General features: G+C 37.8%; 1 protein-coding gene across 1 annotated transcript in view; it reads right to left on the reverse strand.

Annotated features, from left to right (window-relative positions):
• The window catches only part of USH2A (usherin), an 892,942-nt gene that overhangs the window by 350,896 nt on the left and 529,837 nt on the right, over positions 1 to 12,209 (reverse strand). Inside the window, exon 37 of the mRNA XM_061161192.1 lies at positions 10,672 to 10,851. Within this exon, the coding sequence (XP_061017175.1) occupies positions 10,672 to 10,851 (180 nt within the window). The remainder of the gene's footprint in view (positions 1 to 10,671; positions 10,852 to 12,209) is intronic.

Below are 12,209 nucleotides of genomic sequence, written 5' to 3' on the forward strand. Positions count from 1 at the left end.
ATTTAAAAAGAAAAAAAGAAAAAAAATAAATAAATAAATACTTCATTGAATTTGTCTACCTTAGTACTCTGAATGGGCTGATTTTTCCAGGGGAAAAAGAGTAGCACATTTGGAAGACATACACAGGAGTAAAACATTCTGTACAGCTATTCTAAAGATTCATATGAACTGGATGTAACATAAATTGTGTAGCGCTTAATATGAAGGTAAAGACAGTGTGTTTATACAGTAGAATACTCTTGTTGTAAAGAATGTAACCCCCCACAATCCTATATCTTCATTGTGACATTTACATCATAAAAGGAAGCTAAACTCATCTTTCCTCCTACCCTCTGAATAGGGTAATATACCATCTGAGCCTTTGGTTTATTTCAATTCCTAATCGATAGCTTACTTTTTTAAAAATTTTGAACCTGTGCGTTCTTTCCGTTTTTAAGTGTCTCATGGCCACTTGCACCTTGAAGTTTCAACTTACATCTTGCAAATAATTCAAAGTGGGTTCAGAGAAGATGAAAAATGGAAAATACAAGCTGATATTTGCACACTGCAAGCAAACTTTTACATTTTGGGGGATTATTAGCACAGTATCTTGACATTGTACAGAATGGATTTTTAAAGACTTAGCAATATTTTATAGTTCTCATTGCTGTGCTGTGTTTAGTAATGTCCGACTCTTTGCAACCCCATGGACTGTAGCCTCCTCTGTCCATGGGGATTTTCCAGGCAAGAGTACTGGAGTGGGTTGCCATACCCTCCTCAGGGGATCTTTCGAACCCAGGTCTCCCGCATTGTAGGCAGATTCTTTACCATCCAAGCCAACAGGGAAACCCAAACATACTGGAGTGGGTAGCCTATCCCTTCTCCAGGGGATCTTCCCAACCCAGGAGTCAAACTGTGTCTCCTGCATTGCAGGCACATTCTTTAATACCAGCTGAGCTACCAAGGAAGCCCTCTCATTGCTACAGCTACAGAAAAGTGTAAGATAAAATGAAGTTTGAATCTGCAACTCTTTTTTTTTAACCTATCTCTGCCTTTTGAGCTTCTAATTGCTCTTAATTCCCTTAGGCAACCTGTTATAAAAATGATATCACTTGCCCTCTGGTTGTTCCACCATGCTACCTACAACCCACTTCTTTTAGGTGGTTTTCGAGTGAGATGAGAAAAAAAGAAAGAAAGAAAATTCAGTTCTTTCCTTTAGAAACTGAAGGAGAAAAGTAAGTTCACTGAACAATTCATACCACAAGTCTCAGACTCACTTCCTAATCAGCTGAAGGGCTATCATCAATTATTTGTTTTTCCTTTCTTTTGTTTACAGGCAAAGCTATTGTGACCCTTAACCTAAGAGAAGGATGTGATAGCACTGTCCAGGAACTCTTAAGACAGCAAGTTGCTTCCAGGGCAGGTCATCATGCTGCTTCCTGTAAAGCATTTCCTTTCCTTCGGTGTACAGTGTTAATAGGTACTCTTTTGATCTACCTACTCTCAACTGGCTTGCAATGTTAATAAAAAATTTCCATTTACTCTGTAACATACCAAGATAGGGACTACCCAGGTGGCACTGTGGTAAAGAATCTACCTGTCAATGCAGGAGACGTGGGAGATGCAAGAGACACAGATTTTATCCCTGGGTCAGCAAGATCCCCTGGAGTAGTAAATAGCAACCCACTCTGATAATCTTGCCTGGGAAATCCCATGAACAGAGGAGCCAGCAGGCTATAGTCCATAGGGTTGAAAAAAGATGGACACGACCGAACATACACACACACACATACCCTACGATGGATAGTCTAGCCCAAAGGCCAAGTTTTGCGGCCACCAGTCGACTTAGTTGTATCTTCCCAACCTAACAACACCTCCAAGCACGAGAAATTTAATAAAGAGTGTCTGTATTAAGTTGCTAAGTTTTGAGGTGGCTTGAGTATGCAGTACTACATAACTGAAAGAAAAGCTCAGTCTTTTAAAAGAGGTCTTCCCTAGTAGCTCAGTGGTAAAGCATCTGCCTACCAATACAGGAGACATGGGTTCAATCCCTGATCTGGGAAGATCCCACATGCCACAGAGCAACTAATCCCATGGACTGTACTAATGAGTCTGTGCTCTAGAGCCTGGGAGCCACAACTATGAGCCCACATGCCCCATCTACAGAAGCTCATGTGACTTCGAGCCCATGCTCTGCAACAAGAGAGGCCACCACAATGAGAAGCCTGAACACCGCAATGTAGAGAGTAGCCCCTGCCCACTGCAACTAGAGAAAAGCCCATGCGACAATAAAGACAGCACAACTAATAAAACAGCTAAAGAAATAAGATCTACATCTTTAAAAAATTAAATAAAATCTAAAAGAAAATTAATTCAGCAGTGTGATCTGTGAGAAATCAGTGGGCAACGGAATTCTTTGGGTGATAATATTGGGCAAAAATTATGTATTACTTTTTAAAGAGCAAGATTTTACTTGGTTATTCAAAACTGTATTGTCTGAACAATTACTGTTATTTCCTATTTAGTGAAAAATGAAATAAACTTTCAATTCTAAGATTTCACTTTTTAAAAAAGATATAGTTAAGGCAAATTTGGAAAAGGTTAAAAAAAAATCTCCAAAAACATTCAGATTCTTCTCTCTTGGCTAGCATTAATGAAGTTACAAAAGCATTTATTTATGAATAAAAATGTACATATAATAGAAATGAAAAAATAATCCAAAAATTATGTATAATAAGTGGCTCACCATGAATACTGAAGAGAAATCCATCAAGAAAAAAATGTGCTACTTTTCTGCCTGTTGAAATCCCAAGATAACCAATGAGGGTTTGATGTAAAAATCATTTGAAAATTATGATCTAGAGGTCATAGAGGGAGATATTTAAGGTATTTCAAAAGGAAAACCACTTTTCATCCTTCCTGTCTCATCATCCAATTCACATCAAAACTGCCCCAGAGCAGGGCTACTGGCCTGGCCATATTTATGTCACTGATGTCACTCTGAGGGCTAAAAGTAGGAAGGGATAGAAAAGAGCAGGACAAAGTTACCCTAGTTTCTCTAGGATGTGTAAAAGACTCTGATCCTCACTTGCCCTCTCTCCAGGGCACTGTCCAGCCTTCAGAGGTAAAAGGTTATGCACACCCAAATCCAAAGTATTTGTTGGGGGTGGTTCCTCCATGCCACTAAACCAAGCTCTGGACACTAGCTGAGCATCCTGCAATTAACTAATTCTGACACTATCGACCTGGAGAGAGCCTCAGATTCTGCAAGACTGCTCATTTCCAACTCCCCTCCCTGCCACCTCTGATGCCATTCACAAGTCTAGGTTGTCACCTGTGCTTCTGACCTAACAGAAGTTTCCAATGGCTTGGTACAAACTGGAGGTTCCAATGATCCCCTTCAAGTCAAGATGCCAGTGGAAAGTCAAGGTTGTTACCTGTACTTCAGACTGCTGCTGCTGCTAAGTCACTTCAGTCATGTCCGAAGCTGTGCAACCCCATAGACGGCAGCCCACCAGGCTCCCCTGTCCCTGGGATTCTCCAGGCAAGAACACTGGAGTGGGTTGCCATTTCCTTCCCCAATGCATGAAAGTGAAAAGTGAAAGTGAAGTCTCTCAGTCGTGTCCAACTCTTTGTGACCCCATGGACTGCAGCTTACCAGGCTCCTCTGCCCATGGGATTCTCCAGGCAAGAGTACTGGAGAGGGGTGCCATTTCCTTCTCCAGTACTTCAGACTGACTGGCTGTAAATTAGCAGTTCCAGGTGATACCAAGCAAAGCCCCATGGGCTACTGGGCACAAAGCCTTTCTGTATCCTCCATTTCTTCTATTATAAGAAACAGCCATCATTCAGCCTCCATGACCTTCCCTGAGTTTCAATAGGCATATTCAAGCAGTTGTTAATCAGGGAAGGGAGGGAATGTGAAACCAGGGAGAGACAAATAGTCAAGAGCAGTCTTGGGGCAAGGTCCTAGGTCTCCCTCAAGGGACATACACAATAATATCATTGAGCTATTTTGCAGATACTGAAACCCACTCACAGTGAAAGAAGTTAATGTTTAGTGATGGTATACTGCCCACAAGCATGCAGACCCCAGACCAGTTAGGCCTGAAGTTTGATGATGCTGACTCCTACTTACTTCACCACCAACCTATCACAAAAATGTCCACAAGCTGATCACGCCCTCTTTGAACAATTACTCTAAAACTTCTCACCATCTTTTCTGGGGTGGGAGAAGAGGGGGACATACTATTTTTTTTGAGGCATTGTGACCCTCTCTGCCTGTCAAAGCGATAAAATTGAGCTTTTCTACTTCACCCAAAACTCTGTCTTTGAGATTGATTCAGTACTGGTGTTCGGGAAGATGAGCTTTTGGCATCACCACCATCCCCTTTACAGCTCCTGTTAATTTGCTACAGTGGCTCACAGAAACTCTGGAAACCCATTTACTCACCAGATTACTGGTTTCTTACAAAGGATACAACTTGGAACAGCCAGATGGAAGAGATACGTGGGGCAAGGTATGTAAGGAGTGGCTAGGGCATCTATGACGTGCTCACTCACCGCTTTCCACAATATCCATGTGTTCACCTACCTGGAACTCTATCCTTTTGGGTTTTTATGGAGGCTTCATTACAGAGACTCGAATGATGAAATCATTGGCCATTTGGAACTGAACCCAATCTCAAGACCCTCTCCCCTCCTAGGAGGTCAGGGGTGGGAGGGATCAGAGTTTCAACCTTCTGATCACCTGTTTGGCTCCTTCAGTAACCTGTCCCCCTCCACCTCCATCCTTGGCTACTTTCCAGAAGTCATCTCATTAACATAATAGAAGACACCTTTTATAGCTCTGCTTAGGAAATTCCAAAGGTTTCTGGAGCTCCTGCCAGAAACAGGGACCAAGATCATGTATACATTTCTTATTTTAAATCACAATATTGCAAGAGGCCAAAAAAGAATCTCAGTAGGAAGATAAAGAAAATAGTAAGTACCAAATATTTATGAAGACAGACACTGGGCTAAGCATGAGACATAAACTGTGTTGCTCAGTCCTCTGGCTTCCCTGATAGCTCAGTTGATAAAGAAAAAAAAAAGAAAGAAAGTGAAGTTGCTCAGTCGTGTCCATCTCTTTGCAACCCCATGGACTACAGCCTACCAGGCCCCTCCATCCATGGAATTTTCCAGGCAATAGTACTAGAGTGGGTTGCCATTTCCTTCTCCAGGGGATCTTCCCAGCCCAGGGATGGAACCCAGGTCCCCCACATTGCAGGCAGATGCTTTACTGTCTCAGCCACCAGGGCAGTTAACAAAGAATCTGCCTGCAATGCAGGAGGCCCAGGTTAGTTTTCTGGGTCGGGAAGATCCGCTGGAGAAGAGATAGGCTACTCCAATACTCTTGGACTTCCCTTGTGGCTCAGCTGGTAAAGAATCTGCCTACAATATGGAAGACCTGGGTTCGATGCCTACATTCGGAAGATTCCCTGGAGAAGGGAAAGGCTACCCAGTCAAATGGTTATCATCATTCTGCCAGTTTAACAGATGAACAAACTGAAGTTCAGAGAGGTCCGAGGATTCCCTTCTAGTCATTCAGCCTATGATTAAAAAAAAGGGAATCAAACTGAAGTTTGTAAGATTCCAAAGTCGATGCTTTTACAATGTGCTTAAGTATTAATTCCAAGTAGATTTCAATCCTTTTCTCTCAAGGATGTTTTAGATTAGGGGGAGGTCAAGATGAGGAGGGAGAAAGTAAAATAAACTCTAAAAAACCACTCACAACCCATTTGCATTTTTTTAGCATTTGCTTTTCTAATATCACATCTTTGAGAAAGGAATACATTCCTCCAACCTAGTATTTTTATGAGGTTTGTAGATTATAATTTTCATCAATTTTAATGACAGATTATTTACTATCAGAGAAAACTGGATTAAGTTCACAAACTAAGGTTGCTCCAAGTTCCTTTCACTGTTACAATAAAGCAGTTCAGAAAAAGATAAATAGAATAAAATTGTTTCTTTTGGAAAAAATATAAAACTCTCATAAAAAAATCTGTTTCCAGCTCGTCAGTATGGAATTTGTCACTAATCATTTTAAACTATGCCCTTTTATGCTTCTTCTGTCTCTTTTAGCTTTCTGAGTAGTTCTTTGATGTAACAAAGACACTTTCAGACAAGATTTCAGTTCATCTGGAAAAAAAGGTTTAAGTCTGGAGGCAAAATGCAGTGTATTTAAAATTTATATACTCTATAATGCCTTTGTTCTGAACTTGAAGATCCTGCAAAACTTCTAAGCTTCTTTGCCTTCCTCTAAGCTCATTTGGTCTTCCTTGGCTTATTATCATGCAACTGTGATTTTAACTGGTGGTTCCATCGTTTAACTACATGCAGAGTCATGGCTGACCCTTCCTGATCAATTGCCAATCCATACAGGTTTGACTGATAAAAGAGCCAATTAGATTTAAGCAAATTAAGGGACATCACCAATGTCAACCACTTATTTAACTGAATTCCATGCATACAAAACACTAATGCACTGAGCCCCATTAAGAGTTGAAATCCTAACCCCATTAGTAACTCCAGACCTTGAAGGGGTAAAGGTCAGAAGAAAGTTTCATATTTATGGATTAACATTTGGAGTCCATTTTTATTTTTTTTAATTCTTTTCCTAGAACTCTTGAACCTACACTATAATGCTATTCAAGAGCTCAGATTAAAGATATTCCTCATTTCTAAGAGTATCTTAGTGATAAATATGAGCATTATGTTATTACAAACAGTTTAAAAATATAGTAATTGTAGAAATACGAAAGTCTGAGTACACACAAATAGGTAAGGCTATGCTACATAGTCGAAGAAAAAGGCAAAACAGGAAACTCTTCGGTTGACCAAGTAATATTTGAAGTGAATTTTTAAACAAAAAATGTATGCTATTTGGGATTTGCCACTGTCGATCTATGTGCTGAGTTATTAGTCTCATGATCTCATTTGTGTTAATTTCCATCTTCAAAATAACTTGTGTTTATCATGTTGTTTAGTCGTATTTTTATTTTCTGTGGTCAAATTAAGAGTTTTTTGTTTTTTTTTTAAAGACTAATTTTATTAAACAGCACAATTAAAGAAATAAGGAAGACCTGATAGGACTAACAAGGGTTTGAAGTTAGATACTGTTGGGCATTTTCCCCCAGGTCTGTTGAGGTATAACCAGCAGACGTAAAACTGCACATTAATCATATTTCTTATCAGACAAAACAGAAAGATGCTTCATAACCAATACCAAAGAGATGATGTACCAGGGTAAATTCTTTATGCTATGGTCCCTTACCGCTTTCAAATTCCTATGTAAACCAGTGTCTGTTACTCTCTGTTTACCTAAGTAAATAATAGGGAAGGAACCAGAGTCACAAGTTAGTATGATTTGATATTATTTCTTATTTCTAATACTCCCGCTCTCCTTACAGTTTGGGTCCCCAATTACATCTGCATGGCCACAGCATCTCTGCACTGGACAAGCATACACGGAGGAGGTCACCGTTTCCACAGCTGGCTACAATAAAAAATTGTGCAGGTAGAAGAGGAGGTCTGAGTGGGCCTGAGCAATGATACTTAAAACTGGTAATTAAGCTATCTTGGCTGATTTATTTATTTATTCATTCACCCACCAATTATTCATTATGCACCTACCATGTGTCAGGTTTGGTCTAGGCATTAAAGATAAAAATGTGAGTAAGAAACAGTCCCTGCTGTGTAGGCTCTTATAACCAGCGATTGTGACAGATGAGACAAGCAATTTCAGTGTTATGTGATTGAACTCGAGGATACAGAAGGGCCCTATCTCAGCCTTGCTTGGTAAAAGATGACTTCTTGATGGACTGACTTCCAGGTTGAAACCCTAAAAATGAGTAGGACTTAGCCAGATCAAGGAGGTAAAGGAGGTTTTCTGAGCCACATTTGATAAAGAAGAAAAAAATTAGCATTTCTGCTTTGCCCAAACTTTCTATTCTTGTTTTTCAACTACACTGGGAAGAAAACAGCTAAGGGTGCCATGTCCACACATCTTACATAATTCAGCACTGAAAGATAGTGGGAATTCAACATCACCATAAAAGAGACTAATGTTAAAATCAAGGGAATGGCAATAATGAAAATAACCAAATATAATGGAAAAGTAAATAGCATATAGAACCTTCTCTGCCTATAAGTTGGTTCGTTTCTGTATGTCGGTTCATTTATTATTCAATTCGGTATGAAACACAGTTCGCTGGACAAAGGCATGGAAGATTTCTTTAATAACTCTCAGTACTAATTTAATTCTACTTAAACACACATATTCTAGTGAATGCCACATGCTTTTCAGCATGATTTTTATGTGTAAATCAGGATAATATGTTTTCAGATCATTAAGTAAAAGGAAGCATGAACTAAAACCTATTTAATCAATGAGGTATCACCTTTAAACTGCCACAAGGTCATAAAAAAGATAATTTCAAAGCTATAAGTTTCCTAATTGTAATCAACAACAATCTAATGATAAAAAGAAGTATGTGCTAATGGCTGTAATAAACTTGAGGAAATCACTGTCTGTCTTTGAAGGCACTTTGCTTCCTCTTTTGGTGAAGGGCCACCTCCCCAATTTTGGATTTCTGAGGACGTGAAGTGAATGATTGTATGCTGGCTTCCAGAGCATTATGATAATGACATGGATATGCATCCACTGAGTGGAAATGAAGATAAGATTCAGCAGTTGACTTCGTCCAACTGTACCACCATAAAGCAATATTTAGTTTCCTTGTGTTTGCATAATATCAACTCTTCTACTAACCCACTTCACACAGTGTATATATTGAGTTAACAATGGCAGCTTGCTATGTTTAACTGAATCCATATATATTATAAATTATTAGGTTACACATTCCTAAACATGTGAACAATGAATTAAATTTACCCCTGGGCTTCCCAGGAGGCACTAGTGGTAAAGAACCCGCCTCCCAATACAGAAGACAAAAGAGATGCGAGTTTAATCCCTGGGATGGGAAGATCCCCTGGAGAAGGGCATGGCAACCCACTCCAGTCTTCTTGCCTAGAGAATCCCATGGACAGAGAAACCCAGTGGCCCACACACCAAAGGGTCTCAAAGACTTGGGCACAAATGAAGCGACTTAGCACACACACACTTTTATGAATGCAATGCAAATTTCTGTAAATTACAAACTATTTAAATCAGTGTAAAAGCCAGAAAATGAATATGCACCTCAAATATTTCACATATTCTGTTAAGATATTACTATACCACTGAAAAATTTCAAGCACTAATTGCTCTTTAATATCTAAATATGAATAAAAGGTATTATATACTAGGGTATAGAGTCATCACAATTTTTTAATCCCTTCTAACACATTGGGTTAGAGTAAAAAATGAAGATAGGAATATCCAAGGTTTGTTTTGTTTTGATCTCAATTCTTAAACAGGCACCCACCTAAATTCAATTCTCTCTTCATAAAATTATCTGTTCATAAAATATGCAACTGAGTTGATCTGCCCCAAAAGTCTCTTCCAAGAATTCTTTTCTTAAACTGTGGCTTCTGCCATTTAGAGTTTCAAGTGTTTTGGTAAATATCTGCTCATTAATTCTTATTATGTCATAAAAGGCACATAATAGTGAGCAATTTTTATGACATAGAAGGTAATGAATTTTTCCTTGGCAGAAGAGTTCCATACAAACTGTAGATTAACTCTTACTTTCCCTTGATGAGACCTTTGCTGCTCTTAACACTCTTTACGACTGCAGAGGGATCTATCCAGCCTTGCAGATCACTCTTAAGGAGATAAGGACATCATCCTTTAGTACAGGACACACTGGTTCCTAAAGCTGGGCTTTGAGCAGACATTGGGTATCCTGGGGTCCTTTTCCTTTGGTATTTAAAAAATACAGATTTCTAAACACTCAACCAAGAATTACACTCATTTCTGAAGTGTACTTTCTGTTCAAGAACTGTACATAACAATCTAAGGCAGAGTTTTATTCTTAGTAATTAGTTCCTATAGACAGTTAAAACAAGTGTAGAATTGAATCTAGATCATAATAGTTCTGAATAAGTTAAGTCAATCTTTATCAGAGAAATAATTAAAAATGGCCAGACTGGGTCACATTTCACCTGTGAAAATGATACTGAACTCTAATCATTAGGACATGGAATTTAAGGATGCTTTTCCAGTGGTGCAAATAGAGTTTTCCTACTCTATAACCCTTACTCTGCTTTTTTCTCTTTTGGTCAAATGAGAAGTTTATATATACATCTAAACTTGTTTCCCAAAAAAACAGGAATGAAAACCACTTGTATGAGAAAAGCAAAGTACAAATTTAAAATATATATTTTGAATCTAAATGAAGTCTCAGACAAAAAAGAATTTCCCTATACTCTCACTATGCATAAAGCAAGAGGCACATGTGTGTGTACATACACATACACACAGACACATGTGTGTGTGCATACACACAGTGCTAGATGAAAATGATCTCAATAAAATAATACTAATATAAGGGTCCCAATAAAACAAAGCAAGAACAAAAACCACCAGAAATACAACTGCAACTCTAAGTTCTGAAAAAATTAATTCTAACAATAAACAGGCATTCAATGGAGACAGTTCTAGAGCATCTGTATACATTCAGATACCAAGGTTGTTCACAGACTTACCCCCTGGAGGCATTGAAATCATTACAGGATCACTCATCAAGCTGCCTTGGCTATTGGAAACATTCACGTGTACTGTATAGTTTGTAAAAGGAACCAATCCATTGATGAGCACCCAAAGGTTGGTCTCTTCACCACTGTGCATGATTTGTGTGCCATTCAGAAGAGTGTAGTTATCACCTGCTGATTATAAAAAGAAAAGTATTTAAATTAGTGTATAATTAAGGATTCTTTCCTTCTATTATTTGAGTATTTTGTTGGGTTCTAAATATAGTGCGCTAAGTAGAGCTATCTGTATCAGTACCCCAAGAGGCATTTCATGTGCTGCTAACTACATACATAAATTTATTATTTTCTGAACAAAGTGTTACCCGAATTAATATGTTTATTAATTTCTAATTTATTCAGTGCAGAGGTTGGAATAACTCGACTGATATTTTTAAGACAGTATGAAACCTAATCACAAATATCATGGATATAATTATAAATACTGTACAGATATATAAATTGATCAGTTAATGGATTATTTACAATTATTTGAGTTTTTTTTTAAAGTTCTTAAATTTTCTTTAATGTACAAACTGGGAGGAAATCACACTCTGTTTCCTTAAATGGAACGATTCTGGATATAAATAGAACACTCAGATATGTGTTATATGTTTCATTTATTACCAGTACCAATTGGTTTATTTTCTGCTCATTTTGCTTGTAAGGTTAGTTGACTACTTTCTATCTAATATCTCTTCAAAACAAAACTGGTGACAATATTCTGAAAAGTAACTAGGGATGGGAAGTATTATGTGTCCACTTTGATCAGAATATCTTTTTTTTTTTTTTAACCTCTATGGGAAAATGCAGAGGCTGCCTCTCTGTATATAAAAATCACTGTGAAAGTACATCACTGGGTCCCACCACTACCCTCCTTCCAAAACTTCAGGGAACCCAAATCTCTAGATTAGAATACAGGAAAATACTTTTGTCTGATAACAGGGTTTTATCCCCATCTTCTATGCACCTGGGTTACATTCAAGGTTAAGAAGAGTTAGAAATTAGACTTAAAAAATAAGGCTACAACTGAACAGCATATTATAACATTTATTTCACTTGCTATGTTAGATGCTTTCATGAAAAGTTTCCATGAGTAAATTTTTTAAAATATCGCCTAATTTAGTAAACTTTAGTTATATTTACTCTTAAAAGATTGAAAAAAGAATAGTTAGAAATAGTAATATTTACTTTAAATAGCCATCCTCCTTTGCCAGAACACTTTTTTACTGTATATACCTTTAATTTTTCCCATATACATTCCACAAATATAAGCAAACAAATAAAAAAGCACTGATGTCAGCTTCTAGGAGAAAGCATATTTGCGAGCTCTCTGGATACTGATATAATCTTTACTGTTTAAATGTTTTAAAAAGTAAAGATGGTGACATATGAAAAGTGATCTTGCATTGTACAGCGGACAAAAGTTAACAGTTGTAATATTTACAAAAATATTACATTTTTACATAGTTTAGTATAGTGCAAGAGAAGGAAAT

Source organism: Dama dama, chromosome 14, assembly GCF_033118175.1.
Source record: "Dama dama isolate Ldn47 chromosome 14, ASM3311817v1, whole genome shotgun sequence".
Classification (NCBI taxonomy): Eukaryota; Metazoa; Chordata; class Mammalia; order Artiodactyla; family Cervidae; genus Dama; species Dama dama.